The 25847-nt window shown below is 48.7% G+C and overlaps 8 protein-coding genes across 8 annotated transcripts; 3 read left to right on the top strand and 5 right to left on the bottom strand.

The window, feature by feature from the left end:
- Positions 1-875: 875 nt before the first annotated feature.
- Positions 876-1719, bottom strand: EPUS_08690 (uncharacterized protein; the record flags this gene model as incomplete). The annotated part of the gene is made up of 2 exons (XM_007804749.1): positions 876-1630; positions 1707-1719. 2 exons carry the CDS (start codon positions 1717-1719, stop codon positions 876-878), a joined length of 768 nt encoding a protein of 255 aa, XP_007802940.1.
- A 470-nt stretch (positions 1720-2189) lies between these two features.
- EPUS_08689 (uncharacterized protein) lies at positions 2190-4910 on the top strand (the record flags this gene model as incomplete). The annotated part of the gene is made up of 1 exon (XM_007804748.1): positions 2190-4910. One exon carries the CDS (start codon positions 2190-2192, stop codon positions 4908-4910), a length of 2721 nt encoding a protein of 906 aa, XP_007802939.1.
- A 1937-nt stretch (positions 4911-6847) lies between these two features.
- EPUS_08688 (uncharacterized protein) lies at positions 6848-7714 on the bottom strand (the record flags this gene model as incomplete). Its single annotated transcript, XM_007804747.1, has 1 exon — positions 6848-7714. The coding sequence occupies one exon, from the start codon at positions 7712-7714 to the stop codon at positions 6848-6850; it is 867 nt and encodes a 288-aa protein (XP_007802938.1).
- A 786-nt stretch (positions 7715-8500) lies between these two features.
- On the bottom strand, positions 8501-10001 carry EPUS_08687 (ADP, ATP carrier protein; the record flags this gene model as incomplete). Its single annotated transcript, XM_007804746.1, has 6 exons — positions 8501-8547; positions 8598-8736; positions 8788-9408; positions 9562-9638; positions 9690-9709; positions 9955-10001. The coding sequence occupies 6 exons, from the start codon at positions 9999-10001 to the stop codon at positions 8501-8503; spliced, it is 951 nt and encodes a 316-aa protein (XP_007802937.1).
- Positions 10002-11906: 1905 nt separating this feature from the next.
- On the bottom strand, positions 11907-14595 carry EPUS_08686 (uncharacterized protein; the record flags this gene model as incomplete). The annotated part of the gene is made up of 3 exons (XM_007804745.1): positions 11907-12000; positions 12092-14312; positions 14364-14595. The coding sequence occupies 3 exons, from the start codon at positions 14593-14595 to the stop codon at positions 11907-11909; spliced, it is 2547 nt and encodes an 848-aa protein (XP_007802936.1).
- Positions 14596-15169: 574 nt separating this feature from the next.
- Positions 15170-17519, top strand: EPUS_08685 (uncharacterized protein; the record flags this gene model as incomplete). The annotated part of the gene is made up of 4 exons (XM_007804744.1): positions 15170-15979; positions 16044-16722; positions 16785-17252; positions 17329-17519. 4 exons carry the CDS (start codon positions 15170-15172, stop codon positions 17517-17519), a joined length of 2148 nt encoding a protein of 715 aa, XP_007802935.1.
- A 529-nt stretch (positions 17520-18048) lies between these two features.
- Positions 18049-19509, bottom strand: EPUS_08684 (uncharacterized protein; the record flags this gene model as incomplete). The annotated part of the gene is made up of 4 exons (XM_007804743.1): positions 18049-18243; positions 18302-18880; positions 18935-18982; positions 19042-19509. 4 exons carry the CDS (start codon positions 19507-19509, stop codon positions 18049-18051), a joined length of 1290 nt encoding a protein of 429 aa, XP_007802934.1.
- Positions 19510-20193: 684 nt separating this feature from the next.
- Positions 20194-24617, top strand: EPUS_08683 (uncharacterized protein; the record flags this gene model as incomplete). Its single annotated transcript, XM_007804742.1, has 8 exons — positions 20194-20244; positions 20325-20597; positions 20749-21055; positions 21108-21128; positions 21190-21291; positions 21350-21376; positions 21425-21478; positions 21553-24617. 8 exons carry the CDS (start codon positions 20194-20196, stop codon positions 24615-24617), a joined length of 3900 nt encoding a protein of 1299 aa, XP_007802933.1.
- Positions 24618-25847: the final 1230 nt, after the last annotated feature.

Raw genomic sequence — 25847 nt, 5'->3', positions numbered from 1 at the left:
TAGTCTATATCAGTCACTTTCTAACAGAACTCTCTATCCCTTATAGCACTCTAATAACGCTATTTGCGGACAATCAGGGCGCTCAAGCAACTGCACGAAATCCAGAGTACCACAGTAGGCTCAAGCACATTGCTATAACGTACCACTATCAAAGAGAATTAGTAGAAGAAGGACTCATCCAGCTGAAGCATCTTCCGACAGAGGATATAGCCGCCGACGGCCTCACAAAGCCACTTCCGAGAGTCAAATTCAATCGGTTCATAGAACTGCTGCAGCTCAACACCAAGCCAGCTATCTAGAATCCGAAAAGGATAATCCCCAGACCTCGTACGACTATGGCACTTGCACAGCAAAAAGAGACGCTCTTTCCTATTTTCTCTCACAGGGTTTTTCTAGGTTTTATTGAGGCTCTTGCTGACGAAACAAAGCTCACCTTCTGATACTCTATACAGAGTCCCAAACGGGTAATTCAGAATACTACAATGCTCCCTGAGAGGGAGTGTTAGAATCCCTGCGTTTATGATACGTATCTGTTACGTACTAGCATGATGGTACAAGGTCCCCGCATGCAAAACGCACGAAACGCTCTTGTAACTGTTATTGCCTGTTCCAAAAGTGTTGCAATTCCTTGGCGCGACCCAAAAATTGCTGTGCTGGCGGAGCAGAATTGCTGTGAGGGTGTAGAATGGCTATTTACCACTGAATTATCGTAGTAGAATGCCCAAAATGGCCCAGATAGTAAACTAGACTCTCTTGTGACTTCAATATTGTAATTTTGAGATAGAAAACTATGGTGTTGAATTGTAAGAAGCGTTTGAATGTAGAAATAACGTCTTTGTGACGTAAATAGAGATATTCTGTCAGCCTTTATATTATTAGTAGAGAAGGAGGATCTCAAGGAGGGGGATCTCAAGAAGGAGGAGGTCAAGGAGGAAGAGGTCAAGGAGGAAGAGGTCAAAAAGGAGAAGAAGATCAAGAAAGAGGATATCTATAAGAAGGAGAATATTAGAAAGATCCTCCTCCTCCTTGAAATCCTCCTCCTCTTTGACCTCCTCCTTCTTGAGATCCTCCTTCTCCTTCTTGACCTTCTCCTTCTTGACCTCCTCCTCCTTGATCTCCTCCTTCTTGAGATCCCCCTCCTTGAGATCCTCCTTCTCCTTCTTGACCTTCTCCTTCTTGACCTCCTCCTCCTTGATCTCCTCCTTCTTGAGATCCCCCTCCTTGAGATCCTCCTTCTCCTTCTTGACCTTCTCCTTCTTGACCTCCTCCTCCTTGATCTCCTCCTTCTTGAGATCCCCCTCCTTGAGATCCTCCTTCTCCTTCTTGACCTTCTCCTTCTTGACCTCCTCCTTCTTGAGATCCCCCTCCTTGAGATCCTCCTTCTCCTTCTTGACCTTCTCCTTCTTGACCTCCTCCTTCTTGAGATCCCCCTCCTTGAGATCCTCCTTCTCCTTCTTGACCTTCTCCTTCTTGACCTCCTCCTTCTTGAGATCCCCCTCCTTGAGATCCTCCTTCTCCTTCTTGACCTTCTCCTTCTTGACCTCCTCCTTCTTGACCTTCTCCTTCTTGACCTCCTCCTCCTTGACCTCCTCCTTCTTGAGATCCCCCTCCTTGAGATCCTCCTTCTCTACTAATAATATAAAGGCTGACAGAATATCTCTATTTACGTCACAAAGACGTTATTTCTACATTCAAACGCTTCTTACAATTCAACACCATAGTTTTCTATCTCAAAATTACAATATTGAAGTCACAAGAGAGTCTAGTTTACTATCTGGGCCATTTTGGGCATTCTACTACGATAATTCAGTGGTAAATAGCCATTCTACACCCTCACAGCAATTCTGCTCCGCCAGCACAGCAATTTTTGGGTCGCGCCAAGGAATTGCAACACTTTTGGAACGGGCAATACGCCCTGTTATTTATGGCAGTGAGCATTGCTATACGAATTGAACGCCAAATGCTGTTTCTGAGCTGTTACAGTAATGCGCTTCTATAGCTATTAGTATGAGCAAATACTCCTCTTGATAGGAGTAACTCAATCAATTCAATTGGTATCTCCGTACGCTATTTGCTACATCCTCTAACAGGGTGCAGATGTTAATGCAGTTGACGAAGATGGACGGACACCACTTCATGATGCTATACGATCTGACCCTAAGGGCAAATATGCAGCATGGATTATTAACATGCTTCTTAACAAGGGTGCAGACATTAAGACAGTTGATAAAGATTGGCGGACATCACTTCATGATGCTGCCCAATCTAGCTCCCAATATGTATCATCGATTATATCGAGACTTGTTAGCAAAGATGCAAACGTTAACGCAATTGACAAAGATGGACGAACACCACTTCATGATGCTACTCGATCTGGCTCTAAATATGCATTAACGATTATTAAGGTTCTTGTTGAAGAAGGTGCAGACGTTGATGCAGTTGACAAAGATGGACGGACACCGCTTCATTATATTGCTCAATCTGGCTTTGAAGATGTACGATCAGTCATAACGATTTTTATGAATAAGGGTGCAGACATCAAGAGAGTTGACAAAGATGGACAGACACCCCTTCATGATATCACTCAATCTGGCTCTAAAGATGCATTATGCGTTATTGAGATGCTTATCAACCAGGGTGCAACCATCAAGACAGTTGAAAAAGATGGACGGATAACGCTTCATGATGCCGCTCAATCTGATTCAGAAGAGATAGTTCTGCGTTCACTATCACCTACAGGGTTTTTTAAGGTTGATGGAGAGATTTCCTGGAATGGCTTGGACACCTATGATTGCGAAGGCATTATATATAGGTGGTATGGTAGTCTTATGATAATAAGAGTTGACTCTCAAGCTCACTGTTTCATAGCAAGATCTGTCTCAGAGATTCTGGATCAGTTTTACCCAGGTTTTGGATTGGAGATCCTGAACTGGATTGTGGAGCTCTGTAGATCATCCCGGGTGCAGGGTGGATATCCTTCACAAGCTGAGGTATATGGGTTGTCCGAACAATACGTCTCAACGGTCGTGGCAGGCTCGATCTTAGCTGAGGGAACAGATTTCACTTCAGTTCAGCATATGAAAATGGGGGCCGTTGCATTTGCCAGGATCCGAGGTAACCTTCGTCGGACGAAATTGTCATGGACAATATCCTCGAATTCCAGGAACTTTGCATTGAACGTCAAAGCTGCTCTTATTTGGACGTTATCTGCCTTGCAAAGTAGGCCGCTGGGTCTGAAAGGGCTTTTTCCTTGGAAGGCAGCATCTTCGGATTTCGAGCTGCCTAATATCCGTCCATTCAAGCCAACTAGAACCGAGTCCTATTGCTGGACAGAAATGTTTAACTATGCCTGCATCGCCCACTCTCCTTCAGAGCGGTACTTGCACCATCCTGGAATAGAAGGCCTCAAGATAGAATTTAATCTTCTTCTTGAGTTGGCTGCTGTCGATCGGGAGATACTCACAAAGGATGGTGTTTTATTATTTGGCTTTGATACAGCTCTCATCCCGCTGGAACCCCCAGAAAGCAGACTTTGGCATTTCTTGCTGACTAAGGGGAGGCAAATCACACCTGGACGTGTGAAGAGAAATTTTGTGGGCAGTCGATTCCGAGGCGAAGTAGGCCCCGAATACCGAAATGGATATGTCCATGTTGGTTGGTGCGTCACTCCTGTTGTTACAATCGGCACCGTGGAGTCAGATACGACTCCAGCTGACCACATCAGCATGTCTTCTGGTGTGCTAACCGTTAAAAAGCTTGAAGAATCTGCGGAAAGAGCTTCAAGCAATGACGTGTCATTTTTCGCCCGCCTTGGTCTCCTGGGATCCAGTGCTGGCGTGTCTGGCGGGAGGAAATGGGAGAAGAAGTTCAAGCAGGCCACTGTTATCACCAGACGCACAAGGAAGGGGAACTTTGAGCGTGTTCTGGATTCAGCCACAGCTACACCTTGCATACTATGGGATGAAACTGCTCGTAGAGCCTGGCTTGTCTCTGCTGTCTCGGTTTTGCTTTTTGCATCACTGCGCTACATTAGATGGAAAAGAATCTCATTCAAGAACGGGCAAGCAAACGGACAGGTTGGCGCAGCCACAATTCGCTACGCGACCCAATCGTCGAATACCACAAGCTCCGCTCTATCTGCTTTACGTGAAAACCAAATTTTACTAATAGACAAAGCCGATAACGTAAGGGTCAACGATGAAATAAGATTTGGGGACATTGTAACACAAACATGGTTCGAGATGGCAGACGCTGACGATGTGTGTTTCAACGACACAACCGGAAACAGGCATGAGATAAAGGAACACCTGGTTGGTTACAATTTGAACGAAGCAATTTGTGGAATGAGAAAACAGCTAAGGTCGCTACTGATCGAAGGGTCTATCAAAAGCTGGCAGGCTCTTGCTGATGCGAAGGACTCGCAGGTCATATTTTGTAAAAACGCAGGCGAACTGTTCAGATGCCACTCATCTGCTGGATCTGATCTATGTTACCTACAAGAATGCCCGAAAGGTGCTCTAAGTTGTCTTTTCCAGGATTTGAGGAGGTTTTATGGCGAACGTTGGGACTGTGTCTCTGATTCATCCAATCGGTTGACAGAGATGAGAGGACTTCCAATTGGAAATGACCACGAATGGATTCCCCACGGCTATAAGCCTAATTTTTGCGGTCAAAACAGACTCTGCACGAAAAGTCTGCAGTCCATAACTCCGAATGAGGTGAATGAGAAAAAGATCAAGAAGAAGACTTCTCAGAGCATTGTTCGGGATGGCATATGCGATATTTCTCTGATGTTTCCGGCGCAAGACGATCCTACCATCATCACTTTTGGGTTTCTATCTAGTCCGATGGTAAAGTCGAAGACGCAACGAAGAGCCTTCTTGCCCATGCTCGGCGCTGTGGCAGGGTAAACAATGATCTTTACGAAAACAGACAACGCAGGATAATGATCAACAGCCGGAGATACCTGAGACATATAGCACACAGGGCGGAGTCCTAGGCGAGCCCAGTATTGCAAACGATGGCCTTGGGGCATATAGTGTGCATTTGCTGGTCCCGGTCCTTTTTCTTTATCGATTAAGTTTTCTAGGAGGCTTTGAATTTTCTATCACGGTCAAAGCAAGTTCCTCTTTATTAGTCTTGACCAGCTTCCACTGCTGTAGAGCCTTAGTGTCTGCGGAGTTTTTTAATCTGAACTTTTATATTTAGATTTCTAGTAGCTACACACACACACACAAAATTCATGCATAGAGCTGACACTGCTCCACACCGCTGCCGTTTCCTTCAAATCGACGTCATCTTCCTTGACTTGACCTTTTCGTCTATGCCTCACTGACTTATTCGCTTTCAGTATTAGCGTATCCTTCCCAAGATCAGTGCCTGAGTTAGATAGAAAGTGATTCTCCCTAATTTAGGAAGAGCCATATTTAGCTTTGAAGCCAAAGACTCTCTCAATAGTGCTTTTCACTTCTTGAAGCGATAGAGCATAGGTGTTGCTGATTTTATCAACCAACTACCTGCTGCGGATCTTTGATAGCTTCTTCTTGGCTTTCGTTTCCCAAAGGTAAACGTTGCAGTAGAGTTCTTTGAACGATACTCTAAAGCGGGGTTTCCCTTGGACGGCCCAAAGAGGAGTCATATTCTCCCAAATCTTCAGATAACCCCACTAGTACTTTGCTAAACATTGTCATCATTGCGTGAGGCAGCAGTCAGTGAGGGGTACATCAGTTAAGTGTGGCTCAAAACCCATCGGCGCCGTCTTTTGGCGGAGTGGTTGATGTGTCCCTTTTCTGCGGCATCATGTATTATAGTAGTTTAGGAAGGGCTACACCATAACGAGGGAACGCTAGACAGTATAGTAGGCGCTTGGCCAATCATTTTGAACTGACATGCTCATCCAATAGCGAAGTGAAGTACAAAAATCAAGAACACTCAAACACATGCCTAAGCAGCACTGTCCTCGCAAAGAGCAAAAGGAGAATCTACCGCCTGCTACCCCGATGGTAGTTTGACCTGAGTAGATTCTACTTTTGTCGTAGTGTCGTTGTTTGTGTCGTAATTCGAATTGAGAGAGGAGGAGTAATAATGCTTTCGGTCGGTAGCATTGGCGGTATTCGAACTCCTGACTGTTGGTGGTCGAACCCGTAACTCAAACGTCTTTTACCCCGGAGGTAATTTGATCCAATTGAGCTAAGGGAGGTGGTGTGAGATACTGTGCAAGATGTAAACAATATATCCATTCGGTAATTAGTTCGGGTGCGGTGTTAAGAACACATCCCTTCACCATTGTCCATTGTTTGATAGCATGGTGATTTACCAATGCTTGCTCTCTTCATCAGTAGTGTTGTAGCACAGTATGTCTTTGAGGAAAGGTAGCTTCAAGTTGATTGATAAATGGAATACAGTGATACCACTCTACGAAAGTCCGCAATTGGCGGGGGGAACGAGTGAACATGGAGAGGGCAGACAGTGGCGGTGAAGAAAGATGGAGCAAGGAGTAATGCAATTTCTAGGAGTTATCAATTGGAAATCTGGTAGATGAACAGTGCAAAGAGGGTGTAGCCATGTGCAATTGTTTCCTGTCAGGAAGGCGACGTAGTTTGCAACGTGGCTGGCCAATATCTGCAGTCGTGGATCGATACATGGAGTCCTTCGACTGGATCACAGAGGTTTGAAACCGAGGCTTTGGATCTGGTGAGGTTGCAACACTTCAGCCTTCTTTATCCTTGTTCACAGACAGACCTCATGACCTGGACAATCTTCCGAGTTGCCGCCGCTGCTCGCCAAAGTTGACGGCAGATACCGTGACGCTGTCATCTTCTTTGCTGGGTTGGCATGGCAGATGTCTCTATGTTTTGCGATTGATCCTCTTCCACATCTCCTCCTCACCCTCGATCACCTTCTCACCTACGGTTTTGGCCCACGAGATTGCGGTATCCCACAGCCCCTTGTCTTCGTCTCCTATGTCCTCATGACCTCCTCCACCATCCAGAATTCCGATCCCGCTTCTCGACTTGCGTCGATCGTGACCGCTCTGGTTCAGATTCAGGGGCGAGATAAGCTCAGGAGGTCGCTCAGAGAAGGACGCCCTAGAATCTTGTACATAGCCAGGTGGATGTGAGAGGTCTTGCGTTATGCTTGTTGTTGTGGCATGCGCAGTGACTGCAGGTGGAGGCTGCGCCCTTGTTGGCGTCAGCACTGTACCTTGTGTCTGGTGCGTAGGTAATGGAGGCACAGAAGTATTCAGAGACAGGTTTTGGAACGAGGTAGAGGTGGTATTGCCATCGTACTGTGGAGCGTAATATGCCGCAGGCTTGGGAACCTCACCCGCTTTTGGAGGAGGAGGAATGGATGCTCGTCTTGCTTCAGAATACGATGGTGACGGTACTGCACCTGGCTGTGGTGAAGGCGGTGAGGAAGTTGTTCGAGTGCTTAATGCAGGTAGTGTAGCTGTTGGTATAGGCAGTGAAGTTAGGGGAGAAGGGGGCTGCCCTGTCGGAGCGGGACCAGCGGTGGAGCCCGGCTGAGCTGATGCAAATGTAGGAGACGGGAGGACAGCGGGATTTGAGGTCACTGGTGTAGGGCTTTGCGAAGATCGACGGGTCGAGTGAGGCGGCGAATATCGCGCTGCTGCAGTACTAGGACTTGCCCCCTTTGGTGTGGTTGCACCATTGGGATGAATAGGAGATGTGGTGTGGACAGTTACGCCCGCCATGGGGTGATCGCTGGAGGGTGGAAATGTGCACACACGATCAAAGCAACAGCAAGACAACTTGTCAGGGACAGAGTGAGTACGCAAAGGAGACAATGGAAAGGTAGGAACCAAGTATCTTGACGTTTTGGTCTTGTACTCACGGATTACCTATTTTAATGGAACAAAGGGATGTTTGCTGAGAATGCGAATCCCTCCGCAAACACGTCATGCAGCCAGCTGCACATGCGCAAACGGCATACCCGATGGCCCTAATGCCGACCATTCCTTATTGATCTGTTGTCTCGAGTGCACGGCCAGGATTCAAGGCTAGGATTCCAGACTCCGGTGGAGTACGTGGTGGAGAAAGGGGGTTCTCGGTTGGCACAATCGACGGAGTACTTACGAAGTACTGGCCTGCCCGAGCCTCCGCTGACACCAGTATGGTACCACAACACCCAAGAGCACAATTACGCATCAAGGACGCAACACACCGTTGTGGTGGATGCTCGTAAGGAGTAGACAAAGATACAGCTGGAAAACAAGTGCCAAGGCAGTAAAGTACAATTGGTACAAGGAGACCCTCCCTCCACCTGCGCTCTATGCCTAAGGCCCAACGTTTGATGATGCCATGTTCTATGTTCCACCTTCACCGGCATCCTCAACCGCAAAGCGCTCAAGACGGAATTATCAACTGCTTCTCCTCCTGTTGCCCGCTGCAACTTTCATCTCTGCCCTGCGCCACAGCATGCAGCAGCAGCCGACCGCCTTTAATCTCCCCATTGTGATGCTCAAATTAGCGATCTTGGTCTATCCAGAGCCGCCCTTGAAGGCCTTGCCGAAGAGGAGGAGTTGCACTAAGCAGCGTTAGGTGATGCGTGTAGACTGGGGATCCAGATAAACAAACCTTGATCGTAGATGGAGAGCACACCAGCACCGGCGACACCACGGAGGATGTTGGCACCAGCGCCCTTGAAAAATGATCGCATACCTTCCTTAGCCATGATCTGACGTGCAGCATCTAGAGAACCCTTGTATTTCACAGCCTGGGGAGAGCGTTAGCCTTTTCCACACACGCGGAGTGGTGGGTCACTCACCTCGCCAGAAGTCATCATCATGCGACGACGAATGGTATCCAGAGGGTAAGAAGCGATACCAGCACCAGTGGTGACAGCCCAGCCAAGCAGGAAAGATGCGATGAAGCTACCCTCGAGAGGACCAACCAGGAGAACAGGCTTGATGGAATCGTACATGCCGAAGTAGAGACCACGGTAGACAACAATACCAAGAACGGAGGGACCAAAGCCACGGTACAGACCGGCGATTCCATCGGTGGCAAGAGTCTTCTTGTAGACATCGATCAGGCCGTTGAATTGACGAGCACCTCCTTTGCTTGACTTGGCATCATTGGCGAGACGGGTACGAGCGTAGTCGAGCGAGTATACGAACAGCAGAGAAGTGGCACCGGCCATACCACCGGAGGCCAGGTTACCAGCCATCCACTTCGCGTAACCATCTCTTTCCTTCTTGAAAGCGAACATTGACTTGTAGGTGTCGCGGAAGGCAAAGTTGAGAGCTTGGGTAGGGAAGTATCGGATAACGTTGGCAGTGTTGCCTCGCCATAGGGACAGCATACCCTCCGACCGAGCTGTACGGCTGAAGCAGTCGACGATACCACTGTATTTGCGATCGAGACGGCCAGCCTTCAACATTTCGTCCTAATCCTTGTATTAGTGGTGCTCGAGGTGAAGGGCGGCTGGGTGTCGAAGAGAGCTGAAAGTGTCGCTTCCGAGACTTGTATGCAGCGAAATAGTGTTCACAACGGACGAAGGAACGTAGAGATGGACGAGGGACTACAGCAGTTATCATACCTGATTTTGGATCAAGAGCTTGACACGCTCAATAGGAGCAGCGGCAGTCTTGGATACAGCGGCAGCGACACCACCCACTGCGATAAGGTATCAGCACAATCAATTGAAGCTGGCTTCACGGAACTTACTCAGGAAATCTACCATAAAGCTGAGTTTCTGTCGTTAGCCTGCATGGAAAATGTGCGAAAAAGAAAGTCTGCCAGCTTGCGACCCCAATTTAACGCTCGACAACTCAAGCACATAGTGGAAGATCGGCAGCCAGCTTTGTCGAGCACTGGGCGAGGAGCAGCTACACAGAATGCAAGAGAGCTGAACTAACCCAGGCATCCCCCTATTCGCATTCTTGTCAGCGGTAGGTTCTCAGAATTTCTTTGACACGGTCGCAGGACTCACATAAAACTCTTCTTGGCCTGATTGATCTCACCCTCCGCTTTCGACATCTTTGCGGTGATGCTCACGGCACTTGTATGAAGTGGAGATGTAGGTAGAAAACAAAGGCAAGTTGATGGAAGCTCAACTGTTGTGAATTGCGGATGGAGAGTAGGATCTTTTCGGGCAGGGAGAGAGTTGAAAATTGGACAAGCTGGATCACAACAGCCGACGCTAACATCCATCGGGACCGGATTATCTTGTTCCGAAATTTTATCTCGGGATCGGATTATTCTTGCTCCGAAAATTTATCGTTGTTGCTCGCTCGGAGATTACGGTGTATCCCGTAGTGCTAACTACCTGTAGTTACTCTCTGTTTTTTTTGTCTTACGCTAGTTAGGAAAGACTCTGGAGTACTCCGTATCATGATTGAAATAGCAGTTCCCCATCAATCTGTTGTAAGACTGATCTTGACGACATGTTGCAATGCAAGACAATGCTCAGAACGGCACTTACTTCCATTGCCGCTCAGTCTGGTCAACACCTAATACTAGTAGTACTGATATTCCAAGATCCCCATCTTAGCCCACTCAGACATGCTGCACCTTATATGAATTATTTTGTGCCACCAGCTTACGAAAAGGCTTTCTGCTACAGCATAGCTTTCGTTCATGTCTTCCACCGAATGTGGTCCGGCAGATTTGACGCCTTTCAAGTGGGCACGAAGATTCCGGGTCAGCTATGATGGGTTGGGTGACAATCCGCCTGCCCTTCCGTCTCAGCTCTCATGGCTTCTACAGATCATTCACGAGGTTTGCAATGATCGCAGATTTTACTACAGTGAGACGTTATCCAGAATGTGGACCATAAATTGGTGTCCCCCCTTTCTTGGACGTCGCAACACTATGCTCCCCTCCCTGTGCCATCACCAACGAAACTGATCTATTAATCTAAATCTCTGAATGTGCGTGGTCTAAAGATGGATATATACCATCCCAATGTGTGCTCAAGAGTGGTGCTTCCTACACGTTTTCCCCTTCCTCTGATCCAAGTGTCCCAACTCTGCACTGCTTCTACTTAGTCGAGATTTACTGCAGCCTCCTTGGACCGTTTCTTTCCTGCTCATTACACCCGTACCTCGTAGCCAAGATTGGATAGAGTCCTCATCAATCCGTCTCGATGGCATTTCCTCTCAGGGTGACCCATCCTTCCAACGCTTATACACACCCATATTCTTCAGCCAGATCCTGGTTCTGAACCTCGTGCAGGCTCTTGCGGCCTCAGCCTCGTCATCAACTGCAGTGTGCGAGGCGTCATCACAATAAGGCTCATCTGAGATCCCTTTGGGGAGGAAGTCCGACACAAACCTCAGAGATCTTGCAGACATGATGGTTTGAAACCAGGCGACGAAGACATTACTAGTTGTGGCCTACATACGGAGAGCATTGCATGAGGTTTGAGATCAGAGAGAAAAGAAGCCGGGGCCACAAATGCTTTTGGATGGTGATATTGCACACATTATTGGGAAGACGATATGAACGGGTAGGAAATGAACGTGAACAAGCATTCAGTTGCAAGAAGTTCCTGCGGAATGTATAGTATAGACAGTATAAGCAATGGAGAGGTCATGCTCAATAAGCTATCGAAAGCTTGGATCATGTAGAGCTTCTTCCTCTCCGTTCATTGTCATTCGATAGATGCGACAAATTCTGTTAGTCTTGGTAGTGACAGCTGCGTGCTGCTTAGGGCTGTCTTCTCCAGGTAGCAAGTCCGATCAAAGTACGCCGCCGCTCATCATACCGCAGACGGTGAACACTTTATGTGCAAATCTCCACCGAAACTTGACCTCCGAAAGACTTATCTGATGAAGCATTGCACACAGGGGGTATCATGAGCACAGCATCACTCCAAAGAACTGCATGACCAAAAGCGCACCGCCCTTACAGTGGCACGAGTATAAACCGGACCAAACAAAATCAGCCACCAACCACCCCCAAAGCCTCCAGCTGCTCCTTCAACCTGTTCCGGAGTGGTATTGTGTCGAAATTCGCCGGTAACGGCGCACCCGTCCTGTAAGACACATGCTCAGGTCAGCCACAATTCTTCTAATACGCAACACGCATAGAGCAGTAGGGAGACCCGGAATATTGGAACCACTGACTTCAGAAATTGAAACTTTAACTCCTGTGCCTTGTCCTTAAGCTGTACCTGGCTCTTCTCCAACAGGAGTGGCCCATCCTCATGCTGCTCATCCAATTGCTTGATCAGCGTATAGCTGGTGCCATATTCTTCGATCAGTTCGATGAGACGCGCTTCCTCTGCCGGAGTGTAGGGAGTGCGCGTTTGGAGTTTGCGTGGTTTCATGGCCACGGTAGGATCTCGTGCCCGTGCTCGCATGAATTCGAGCTGCTGAGCTGTGCTTGGTGGTGGTGCGGAGGAGGCAGGCGGGCTGTCGGTGTGGGTATTGCTTGATCTAGGGGCGGTACGTCGGGGAGGCTGATGGGATGGAGGGGGCCGGTGGGAGGACCGCAAAGGGCTAGTACCTTCGCCTATGTCGGCGAGTTGCTGGTCGGTAGCGGCTTGGTCTCTGTCTGCCTCGTACTCTGTGTCGTCTTCGGTGCCTACAACTGAAAGCACTGATTCTGAAATCTTGGATCTATTACGCTTTGTTGGAGCACGTCCGCTAGTTTTCCGCTGATCAGTCTTGTCGCGTATTTCTTTCCTACGTTTATTGGGATTAGCTGGCCATCTGTTCTCGAAGTCGTCTTCCTTGTCATCAGCATCCTGAGTTTGCGTGCGTGGGCGTTTTCGTGATGTAGCCCTGTTCGTTGGAGTACTTGAGAACGTTTCTTGACTCTCGTCGCCCCAAGGAACTTTCTGGGCATTTTCCTGGCGATCGACGAAGGTCTTTGGACGTGATCTGATGTCAATGTTTTCCTTGTTACTTTCTCTCCTCTTCATTTCGTCTGACGTGAAAATTTCCTTGGTGAGACTTAGGTCGATGTTTTGATCAAGGAGTAGCTCCCTCGCAGTAGAAACAGGCGCATCTTCGAAATTAGCTCCCAAAGAAGGGCTTCCTTCGAGCTCTTCTTCCACGAGCGCTGTCGCAGTTGCCACACCCTCTGCAGCTGCCGATTCTTGCGCTACAAGCGCCTTCAGCTCTTTGAATCGATGAGCCTCCTCTCTCAAGGATTTTCTGATGGGCTTTACCGGCTTCGAATTATCAAGAGGGAGTGCTGGTCGCGAAACCGGCGGCACGTTTTGTAAACTTGCGACTGCTTTGTTAGCGCCGGGCAGTGCTCTCTGCCAGTCCTCTGCAACATCGTGCAGCCTTAGGTTTCGCGCACTATTGGCCTTTTCCTGAAGACTTTGTTGAATTTTATTGACGCCGCCTTGATTTTCTATCTGCTGAATCAATTCATCCGCTCTTGCCTGCACCCAGGACATTGTCTGGCTGAGAAAATTCTCCCAAGGGAATGATATTTTAAGCGATCTGATGTTTACCATGCCTTCAATGTTATCTGGAAAATGTTCTCGCAGTGCTTGTATTCTTTGGGAAACCGGACGTTCGAACCTTTTGGGTAGAATTCTCTCTTGAATGCATAACCCTTCAGCATTGAAGCTCCGAAATCGTTTAGATTTTTCATCGTCTTCAGTGAAAAAGACCTCGTCGAGGACACCATCAGGATCGAAATTTGGTTTCGACTCTCTCTCCACAAAAAGCGCAATGGCGAGCTGCGTTCGAATCTCTAAGCCAACTACGAATGTTTCCTCAAGAAGACTGCTGTAACCTTTCCTCAACGGGCCCTCAATGGGCTCTTCGAATCCATACGTGAAGGGATAGGGAAACTGTTCCAACATCGTGTTCAAGACTCCAGATTCCTGGCCGCTCGTAGCACTGGGTCCTAGAATAGCCGCCGCAAAGTTCGCCAAGTTCGCTAATTGGAAAATTGCATCAGGCCGCCATTGACCAATGCCAACCTGCTGCCAATACCTGGCCCCGAGTATTTTGCGAACGATGTCCTGCAAATTAAAAGGAACGGGATCATTGAGTTCCCATTTCCCAAATGGCTCGCAACTATCTCTGAGCCTAGACAAGAGCCTACGCAGCTTCTCAGATCCTCTCGAATTGAGCTGCTGAAAGCTTCTCACCACAAGCATATCTGAGAAATCTTTTTTGTTCAGGAAATCGACTATCTGTTCCGAGTCGACGAAGAGCGCCTTTAGCCCAAAGATCATGTCTTCGTGGTGAGATTTTGTAGTAAACGCGCTCGTTCCATCCGATTCTTCATCCGCAGTCTCCTCCTGATGCGCGGCCCTTCTGATCTGAGATGTAGAGTCTGAACCGTTAACATCCAGTGCTTCGTGTAGAGGTGAGAGCTCTAAAGTAAAATGTCAGGTGCTGACCGCAGTCTGACGCGTTATCCACCTACTCAATGCTGGCCCGGCGGCTGCTCTTTGTTTGCGCGTTGTGCGACTGACCACACTCGCCTCGCTCCCCACACTCGCCCCTCGTAGGGCCCTCTCTGTCGAGGTACAAACATCCTCAGCTCTGCGTCTTGTCGAACGTCGAGCATCTCGGGCAGGCTCTGTTGTGTGCTGTCTCGGTGGGGATAGGGGGGTGCTTTTCCTGTTTGCCGAACGTCCAGATCGCGTCCCAGCCATTGCAACGATGCTGAGAAGCGGGTTAAAGAGGGTGGAGCTTCATAACCCTTGTATTTCCCAATCAGGATGTTTACTTTGATTTGTGATAAACTGATGACACTCACAATACTAGTACTAGTACTAGTATTGTAAATTCTTGGCAACTCCTTTCCAAAAGTTGAAGGAATCTAAAATTCGGTATTAGATAAGGCTCAGACAAATATCATGCACACTGCATACAACGGTATTGAGAGGGCAAACGCTCTCTTCAAAGAGCATTGTCCCTTAGCATGAGCTATATAAATACCGCTAAGCTGATTTAAGCTGGGCTATCTTGTAGTATGAGGTCTGCTACAGGTCAAAGATGCGGCATGCCAGCCTCGAGCGAACATAATTTCTGCCTCATACCATAGTAGATGGGCCGAAACACCCCTTTTCCACCGACAAGTCGCTCTTTATATCTATACATACATAGTTTTCATTTTGCATAAGATAAAAGTAAGCTACTACTGGAATGGTAAAGCATCTCAGACAGTCTCGAGTGGCGGCCTCAGCTCCAGTTTCGTGTGAGCATCCATAGTTCATCTTTAACACAATGTTCCCTGTGGAAGCAGAGCAGGAACGCTCGCATTCTAAATCTGATAACTTGCCCAATCCGCAGGGTGGCTCCGTGCATAACTCGGTCACCACATCTGAGGCTACGCCGCTTTTGGGCCACACTCCTACTGCCAGAGACACGATCGAATCGTTGACGCAGCACCCGCCTATATCAGACCCGCTCCTCTATTCCACTTTCACTTTTCGCGGGCTTGCCATAGGCCTCGTCCTCGGCACAATCATATGCCTTATAAACATCTATTTCGGTTTGAAGACGGGTCGCGTCACTGGTTTCCCTCTGGCGACTGCATATATCGCTAACAACATCGCCTGCCAATTTGGCCCGCCGCTTGGTGTCCCTGAGAATGTCTTCGTGGTGGCCGTGGCCACGGCAATGGCAGCGATGCCTATGACTGCAGCACTTGTTGGGGTCATTCCCGCGTTAGAATATCTTGTTGGACCCGAAGACGGCGGACCTATACAGATTCCATGGTTCCGCCTTCTGACCTGGTCGGCTGGTGTTTGCGTCTTTGGCCCGATCCTTGCCATGGCGTGTAGCAGCTATTTTCTCATGTTCAAAGACTTGCCCTTTCCACCAGGTACCGCGACAGCGATTTTGATAAAGAGATTTCATGCAAAAGCCACGTCTCGAAATACCTTCACCGGATCGCGCTTCGAAGAAAGAGGTGATCCTGGAACAGATTCCAGTGGCATGGTGACTGAGCCCAGTGGGTCGAGCCCTTTGGTACATCAGCGAGAGACGGCAAGCTGGGCTTTTAATGTTTCTATTGTGGTCTCTGGGGTATGGGTCAGTGTATCTGTATTTCTGCATTTTTTCGCCACGAAGACTGATTCTTTTTTCGGAAGTCAAGACGCTAGGGGGACATCTTATACCATTGATTACCTCTCGATTTGGTCTTACAGCTCTGGAAAGCTGGCCATGGAATGTACAGTTTTCTGTCGGATCCGTTGGTCAGGGAGTGATCACCGGTCCCAAGGTTGCATTCTACATGCTTTTTGGTGCCATTGTACGGATGATATTGTGTTCATGGATCTCAACGAAAATGAATTGGCAACCCGATAAAAACGATGACTGGGACGGTTTCAGAGGCTGGATAGTATGGCCAAGTCTGGCAGCGTTGCTTGCACATTGTCTGGTCAATTTTGTCTGGGCGTGCACGAAGCGTTCGATCCTTTCCGTTTTTCGAGGCACTGCAACCTCACCTTGTTTGGGAGACACTGCCTTACCACAACACTCCAATGCAGGGTCGCCCAATATCACAAGCTCAGCAAGTAGCGTTGAAGATCGCCCTGCCGTGACAGAACGTGCAATAGAAACACGAAATTCCGTGTACTCCGGTATATCTTCAAAGCAGATTGGTCTTTGTCTCGCTTTGGCCACGCTTTTGTGTATCGCCTCTGCCAAACTCTCCCTTGCCGAGTCTGCGACATGGATCCAGTTACTTCTCGTTGTCTTACTCGCTCTTCCCCTTAGCATCGTAGCCATACAAGCAATGGGACAGACTGGCATGAATCCAGTGTCTGCTCTGGGTACGTTTAGTCTCCTCCAACAAATGTCAGCCAGCTTCTAGATTGCTGACAGCTTTGTCCAGGCAAGGTAGCTCAAATAGCATTTGGATTAATTGTTGCCCGCACAAGTTCGAATGCTATCATTGTCAATCTGATTGCTGGAGCAATCGCCGAGTCCGGCGCATGCCAGGCCGCGGACCTGATGTGCGACCTTAAAGCAGGGTCTCTCCTTAAAGCCTCACCCGACGATCTGCTCAAGGGCCAACTGGTAGGATCACTAGTCGGAGCATTTGTAGCCAGCAGTTCCTACGCACTTTTCACCTGGTCCTACCTCCCGAATCCCGGCACTGTAGCCGCGCCCGTCGACATGCCGTCTGCTCACATGTGGTTCGAGGCGGCTAAGCTTTGTGCCGGTAAGGGGCTGCCCGAAGAGGCTGTAGGGGTTTCTATCGTGATGGCGCTAGTTTTCACCATAATAGCTGCTGTGAAGATCGGGTTTGCAGAGGCGTGGTGGGGTTGTCTAATCCCAGATGGTGTTTCGTTTGCGTTAGGTGAGTGTATCAAACCACCCTGTCGCTCCGGGCTTCTGCTTTGTTTTGTCCCGGCTAGAATTGATAAGTGCGCCAGGAATGTTCAATGTGTGGAGCTTGACGGCGGGATGGGTGATCGGAGGTCTTGTCCATTGGTGTTGGTCCAGGTACTACAGGGGCGAGGAGGACGTTATCATACTGATCGCGAGTGGCTTGATGCTTGGGGAAGGGGGGGTGGAGCTTGCTTCGATACTCCTCAAACTGGCCTGGAACTTGGTCTTCAAGTGATTGTCGAAGCATGCTATGAGTTGCGATAAGCGTGTGAACACTATGGCTGTTAAATGGTTCTTTGGATTTTTTAGACAATAGTAAATGTAAGGTACGAAACCGTCTGAGAGTCCGCTGGGTATGTAGTAGTGTCTTGTAAGCGAAGTTTGCTCTTCGCATCCTTGGTTATAGAAATGCAGAAAACCCCGAATAGACTTTTCCTGATGACTTTAGTGTACAATGGACTAAGTCCACAACTGGTCATGTGATCCCAGCCTTTCAGCGCCGATCAAACACAATCAAAGCCACCCCACACATCCTCTGATCGATAATAATACACACACGTCCAATGTTGAGAATGTGGCACCACAGCGGATCATCTTCAGGCCGACGTCCCCGTGCCTGAGATGTCTTCATGAGTCGTGCCCGACAATGTCGATAACTGCGGTTCGTGCTTAGCCGTAGCACTTGACATGGCACGGAAGGCCGGCCAGCCGACTATGGCTCTGCACATGCACTTCTCCCTCTAATGTCATTGTCCCGATGCCGTTCATCGAGGATGGAACATCTGGGCTGCTGATACATGGCTCGCTACCGGTTGTGCGACGAGTTTGCCAACGCCGCTTAGGGCTAAAAATGTTGAAAGACTTTGGTCACCGTCGATACCTTCGGGTCTTGTCTTTACCTTCCCTTTGATCATGTGCAGATCGCCTTCCGTCCCTCCGTTGTCTTGGATCATTTTCGGCTGCTCTTTGATCTTGTAAGCCCTGCCTATCGTCTCTCCGTTCCCGCGCTCCGCTAACCCGAGTCTCTGCATTATAATGCGGATCTTGCCGGGGAACGCTCGGTTGAGTAGTTCTTGGCTCTTGTGAGTACGGATACGTCCTTGGATCTTGCGGTGTTCGGTGTAGTGTTGGGTCAACCCAATGTTCGGTCGAAGGCGTTTCGTGATCTCGTGGATAAGGCCGAACCTCTGGATCTCGTGACGGTTGGTACAATGTTTGGCCGGTACGGGGGTCGGTATAAGCCGTTCTCGAATCTTGTGTATGTGGATAAGCCCCTAGATCTTGTGGTGGTTGCTGTGATCTTGGATCTTGGTGCTGATATGATGGAGGCTCTTGGTGATGATGTGATCGAGGGTCTGACTGCTGCAACGACATCCTTTCTAGTTGTTGATGTATTCTTGTCTCTGGCTGTTGACTTGAGCCCCGATCCACCTGTGGGTAGGTATTCGGATCCAGTGCAGTGTATGGATTCAAGCCGCGCTTATCATACCGCGGTTCGGTTCGGTCAATTAATGGCGGTCTTTGGCCATGCCCACTGGCAACAGGCGCAGCAGTCTCCGGAGGTAGGGACAGTCGCATAAGCTCGGATATTATCTCCTAAGACGATGTTAGAGTGGGAACGAAAGCAGAGTGCCAATTTTGGAGACGCACCACTGTGGGGGGATTGTTCGAATGTATGATATAGCCAGGTGTACCGTCCTGCACCAGTCCATTAGCAGGGTTCCCTGCCTGAAAACGTGGATAAGTTGGAAACACACCCGATTAGTTGAAAGCTTGACGGAAGCATCAGCACCCAGGTATGTCTTGATGGATCCCTGAATGACTTCGGGACGTATGCGGTCCATCGGAAGAAAATATTGGCGTTGTCTCGCAGGAATTGGGTGACTGATGCGACTATCCGAAGTTTTCGTCGACGGTCGTGTACGAGCGCCCGATTGCGTTTCCTGGCCTTCCTCTTGGCTAGAAACTGAGGTAAGACCATCTTGTTGAGCCTGCGCGTGGCATTGCGAACATTCTCGTAGATGGGCTTCATAGTCCGCCCGATTTAGAGCCTCGCGTCTCCGGACACGGTCGCCGGTGATGAATTCACTCTTGACGGCATCCCAGTATCCCAGACCACATGGACATGTCCAAGCCGACTTTGGTTGGCCGGGCACTATTTTGATGCCACAGTTAAAGCCGCCCATGTCGAGTCGAGATACCGACAACGATGTTGAGCCTGACATTTTCGCCGCAGTGTCAGCGTTGATCAATTTCTTTCACATGTTGCTCCGATGATAGGGTGATACAAACACATACAGTCAAGGATTTATCCCAGAAATCTCCTGCTTGGTAAGATACAGGCAGATACATATAGGCGGTCGGTAACCTTTGTGAGATCCATACGCTTAAATAAGTCATCAGCCCTCGGTGGTCAAGCCTAGAGATGGCGTAGTGAGTCAAGCCTTCGGCAAATAGGCTAGGGTGGGCAAAAACTGAAGAGGTTCGTGGATGTAAATGATACTGGCAGTTGGGCAGCGACAGGCAGCGAAATCTAAATACGGTGAATGGGTGCGGCAGAGGGTGGAATGAGAGGACTAGAATAGAAGAATCAGCTGCGGATGGACACCCTGGGAGTGCTGGCGAAGGTAATGCTGGTCGCAGCGTCACTGGCCGCCTTGCTACCGGCGGCCTACTGTAGGGAGTACTAGGCTCGGCAAGCATTGGAGAGAAGAGAGTATGGAAGCCCAAGCGTTAGGGTACACATGCATATGATGGTGAGGCACGCAATGAATACAAAGCGAAGTACATGAAGAGCCAGTCCGATGGCTGAAGATGGCATTCTATGCCATCATATAAAAGGAAGTCATGTAACTCATCCTAAATCAGAGCCGTGTGATAGAGTCTACTACCCATCAGCCAGATTCGGGATGGATAGCAGCAGTACAGTTGAAGAAGCCTGCTGGGAAGAAGCAGTTGATGTGAGTGATCCAATATTCCATTCGGATCTTGGTGAGGACGAGTGCGGGTGAGGAGGCTGACGTGTCTGGATGCGACGAAGATCTTCAATGAGAAATTGACCAACGACAAAGAGAAGATAATCCCGCGGGGGAGTTGGAAGAATGCCACACAGCCTTGTGATGGCCTGGAGGAACTGATTAGGGCCAATCGGGAAGCCTACAGAAAGACGTTCGATACCCGGCGACCCCGCTTCAAACGACTGGGGGAGGCGCTTCAGACTGTCCACAAATTTGCGCCCGTGTTTGATGTGATGGTACAACAGCAGTCATTTATAGCCGTACTCGTGTGGGGACCTATGCGCTTTGTGATTCAGGTTAGTACCAGAGCATGTCCACTCAATTTGCACAATAGTCAACATTCTAAACATTTGTGACCTGAGCATGAGCACGAGGACGAACTTTTAAGGCCATGTATCGGTACTTCCCGGTAGGTTCGTGCCGCTGACTTTCGAGCAATGCAATCAGCTGCTAGCTGCGGAATCTAGAGCCGGCCCCGAGATCTGGCAGGGGCTAGAAAGGATCGCTTCCTCGGTTCCGCGACTCCTGCATGGACTTAAGCTCTATGCGAAGTTCCCCGGTGTAGTGAAAGCCACAGCGGCCATCTTTGCAAAAGCAATATGCTTCCTAGTCAACGCTAGAGCATTCCTAGACAAGCCGCCCATCCGTCGCGCTTTTAACGCAGTCCCCAACAGCAAGCTTGATCGATGTCTCAATGAGCTCGAAAAGGAAGAGGAGATTCTGGCACAGGAAATTCGAGCAGCAAACGGCCAAGGTCGGTCTTGCCAGATACACCTCGTTCACCAGACGGAGCTGACAAGGACCAGCGCAAGCTGAATTGCAGCGAGGTGCTACGTCCCCCCTCCCAACACGATGCAACTGACAGTCCTGCTTACATACTTACCCCAGACCACAACGCATTAGTCACATCGGTGTCACTGGAATTCGCGAAGCAAGGGGCGTTCCGCGCTGGTTGGTTTACTCTACGTGAGGCTAGGCATTCGTTGATTCGTGAGCAAAGCCCAACGAGGTTCGTCTAGTAGAACAAACGCCAGACTTGCGAGCATAGATGAGAACGTGAATGTTGTCGCGAAAGGTATCAATAAATCGCTCATGTGGTTGGGCTGTATTTGATGCCTTATAGCTCTACCACAGATGTGTTTGGATGCGTCAGCCGTTGACGATGCTCAGAGAAGAGGTAGGTCTCTGCAGTGAGCTGTGTTGATTGGCTAAAATGTCTTCCATTGAAAATGTGGTTAACCTACCACTTAGCACGCGGATGCGACAGCATCTCCGCGTGGCTGCAGGAGAATTCGACGAAGGCAGAAATTGCCGCTGAGAGAGAGCCTGGTACGTGTGAGTGGGTACACCGCTCCGCTGAATATAATCGGTGGGTGCAGACCCAAAACCAGGGTGTGCTCTGGATTCAAGGCAAAGCCGGTCAGTCCAAAGATCATTTTGGAATCTCATTCGGTGAACTAAATGCAGCAGGCTGCGGTAAATCGGTTCTGGCAACGTACCTAGCAGCATGCGCCTCAACTGATGTCGTCCTGACACATTTCTTCTATTGCTCGCGGCGCCGTACCTTGGCAGCAACGGCCTACTTTGCTGTTAGTCTCCTCTCACAGCTACTTTCCAAGTACGAAATCCAACGGAGCGATCGCTTTCCTTTTTTTATTGAGAAGGCTTCGCCGCTTGTCAGCCATTTCAATTCTGGGCTTGAATGCCCCGCAGATATGCTTTTGGCAGTTCTCGATGACGCTCTCACTTTAGTCTCTAGCTTTACGCTGATTGTTGATGCTCTGGATGAGTGCACGGATCCAGAAGATTGTGACCGTATCCTCGGGTATCTTGGTGACCTTGGGTCGAGGTCTAACACCCAAGTCATCCTCTTAACCCGCGCCGGCAAATTCCGTCAAAATGTCTTCACTAACGCAATACTAATTTCAATGGAGGGCAGCGTTGTCGAGAGTGACATTAGGCTATTCGTCGAGGGGAAAATTGAAAGGAATGGAGTCTCAAATCCAGGCCTCTTGAAAGTCAAGCCGCATATTGCTAGTAAAATCTCATCATGTAGTCAGGGCATGTTTTTACTGGCAAGGCTTGTAATGGATGACATTAAAACAGCGGGAACAGTCAGCGAAATACGCGTGAGACTTGACAAAGCCCCTACTGCACTTGACGATTATTATCAGCGAAATATGGAAGAGACTGCCAGGAAGCTTCATGAAAGAGATAAGATTACTCGGCATTCTATATTTCTCTTATTAATCGGCGGGCCACTCACCCCCGAAGACATTTCTACAACACTAGCTTTGAACACGAAGACCCACTGCGTCGATGAGGACGAGCTGTTTAGTAATCCCACTAGGGAGGTGTTGAGGCTATGTGAGCCTTTGGTCACAATTGTCAAGGGCCAGGTACAGTTTGTTCATACGTCCGCCAAAGACTTTCTACTCAAGTTCGTGGTGGCTCAAGAGGACTCGGATGCATTTCTTGCTCGCAAGTGCCTGAGTAAGTTGAGCCAGAGCCAGTATAGACTCAGAAGCTACCCTGCGAGACTGCTCCGCATGAACCTGCTCGCTGGGGTCGCTCTCGAAGTGGGTCTGGAACCAACTACGAAGGAGTCAATTCCATACAGATACGCCTGCCTTCATTGGCAGGATCATGTTACTGCACTTCGAAACCCGTCAGACGAGCTCCTGGCTATGCTCTCCCGGTTCCTGCTTGGAAACGAGTTCGTTACTTGGTCGGAGACTCTATTTCAAATCAAGTCGAGGTCTACCATCGGTTCCCAGATCCAGGTGCAATCTGATGTACGGGAATGGTTTGGTAGACTTCCTGATGAGACCAAAGAGAAAATTCCCATCAATAGTTTCTTCGTTAGAGCGCATGAATCGCTCTCCAACGAGTTCATGAGGGAAGGCGAGGATATTATTCTTCCGTATCTGCCCCTTATTCGGCTGGGACAGTATTTCAATGTAGGAGGGAAAACGAATGCAGATTTCCAGAAAGCGTACCAATACAAAATGACCGTCGCAGAAGGATTTGAGGCAGCTTTGGGCACTCGCAGCCCACTCACTCTGCGGGCAAAGACCGAATTTTTCAAGGAGTTCTTCTTCCAGAAGCGCTTTGATGAAGCGGAGAGAGGCTTCGAAGAAGTTGCGCGTATACAACAAGAGGTCGTCAGCGAAGATGTCCCTGATATCTTCATCACTCTCCAATTGCTTGGTCTTGCACAGATTTGCGTTACGAAATTTCAGCAGGCTATCTCCACACTCACGGAAGCGGCCGATGGCTTTCGCAGATTGTCTGGTGATAAGTATTTCTTGACATTGCAGACGGAATTATTCAGGGGACAGGCCTTGGAACGTGGAAGGAGCCTTCGCGAAGCCTATGATGTCTACGATAATACTTTGAAGCTTTGGATCCCCATTGGAGGCCCTGCTCACCCGTTCTCCCTTATGCTGAAAACGGCTTTCGGATCGGTGTGCCGCAAACTCGGTTGTTTTGCCGAAGCCGAAGAGGCTCTCCTAGGCTCACTGACAGCTCGCAAGCGCCTGTTCACAACAGAGAACGTGACTTACGTTGACTCAGTGCTTCAGCTTGCGGCTCTCTACTATGAAAACGAACGCGGCAAGGATGGTCTCGAGTATTTGGGTCTTGTTCAAGACTCAGCCGGTCTGAAGGATGAGTTTGAGCGGGAGTGTCAAGAAAAGCACATTCGAGCCCTCATTAATCTTGAAGCAGGCTTCTACACGAAGCCGAAAACCGTTTTGCAGAGACTACTAGACGAAGCATCTGGCCAAGGAAGGAACAAGAACAATCGCGAACTTTTATGGGTTCGCATCACTCTTGCTGACGTACTTCGCCAGCGTGGCAAGTACGACGAAGCTTTGATGGTCTTTTCCGACCTTGTTTCCCCTCGATTGGCTGAACTTCCTGTTCAAGCAGGCAGCGAAGACGCTGTTGGATACAAATTTCCTTCCTCCCTTGTCGACGAACCAGAGCCCCCAGCTCAACTCACCATTGCCGAGCGTGCCCTAAGACTCCTCAGAGACGCCAAGCAAGACGATGCAGAACTCTTGCTTCAGGAAAACGGTTTGAAATGGAAACGGCAGAAAGATTTCTGGGTTCTCCAAGGAGGCCCTATCACCGACACAGCGTCAATGAGTGGGCTGAAGGCGTTTGGCTTCAAGATAATCGATCATCCTTCTGCCCCTGATGATGGCACTACGCATTCATCCCACGAGCAGGAAGACCATCAGGACAGTGACCATTCACACCTCGACGTTTGCTATAAGGGTTGGGTGGCTCGAATTGATCACAAAATGTAATAAGATGCAGGTGGATTTTTGCTGTCTTCTTCTAAATTGGTACAATCTCCACTACTGGAGTTAATTCAAAAGTTTCTCTTGACACTAATTTCTTGATATCAGTTTAATAAGCGAGGAACAACAAAGTCGCGCTTCAAAAAGCAATTCACTACCGCGCTCAGATATTGGCTCAAAGGCTAGTCATCTCAGCACTCATTTGTCTTTCTAGCTGGTCGAGATCTATGTAGGTTGATGGGCTTCTCCAGATGGGACACAGGAATGTCCAAGCACATCCCAGGTTTCGGCTTCGCGTCATCCTAGTGATGTCTTAAGCTGCAGGATGATGTTAAGCCTTGATAGGTGATATCGACCTTTGTTGGGTGCTCATCAGGAGAAGAGGTATGGAAGCTTTTGAGTGCCGCTGGGGATTAGGACAATCATTTCATTGCATTAAGACGTAACATAGCCATAGTTCAACTATATTTCTGCCATCAAATGATGAGATTTCTGATGAAAACCGCAGTCCACGCAGAGGTTTGATTGGAGCAGAATCAAAGAACCCTTGAGATTACCTGCGTCAAGACCAAAAAGCTCTCAAAAAACATGTAATAATCCATAGGGAAACGATCGTGGAGATCTGCTTTACACATTCAATCAATTCTTTATTTAAAATGCATAATTTAGTTAAGCTTCAAAGATATATTCGATGTTATTCCTCTCTCTCTCTTTCGTTCTTCTGATTTTAGCAATATAATTGAGTATGTTTCACTTGTTACGGCACATGACCAGACCCTGGAGGATTGGTCAAAAAGACAGGACGAACACCGATCACAACTATCCAACCCTTTAGCCACTTGCAGGGACGCTATGATAGTTCAGATGAACTGTATATTGGGATACTATCGGACATAGTACTGGTTGGAAGTGATTAGGATTGACTACCTCTTCGGCTTGACCGATGGTCAGAAGTGGTTACGGATGAGCAATGGTCGAACATAAGTCAAATATGACCAGACATGACCACGAATATCCTGTTCTATCTGTCAGACTGTATAAGCGTTCATTGGCCAGTTTTTCTTTGCGTAATCCTGCGTTTTGATTTTCTACTGCAATTTCACAGCTAATTTCATAGTACCGTACAGTCAGTTTGCACGATGTCTCGTAATAGATAGAATAATTCAAGTTCTTCCCTCTCCGCAGAAGGTCACACATATTGATACCATGACTATCGTGCTCGTATCATGTGCTACG

Source organism: Endocarpon pusillum, assembly GCF_000464535.1.
Source record: "Endocarpon pusillum Z07020 unplaced genomic scaffold scaffold3505, whole genome shotgun sequence".
Lineage (NCBI taxonomy): Eukaryota > Fungi > Ascomycota > Eurotiomycetes > Verrucariales > Verrucariaceae > Endocarpon > Endocarpon pusillum.
This window is presented reverse-complemented; position numbering and strand designations above follow the sequence as displayed.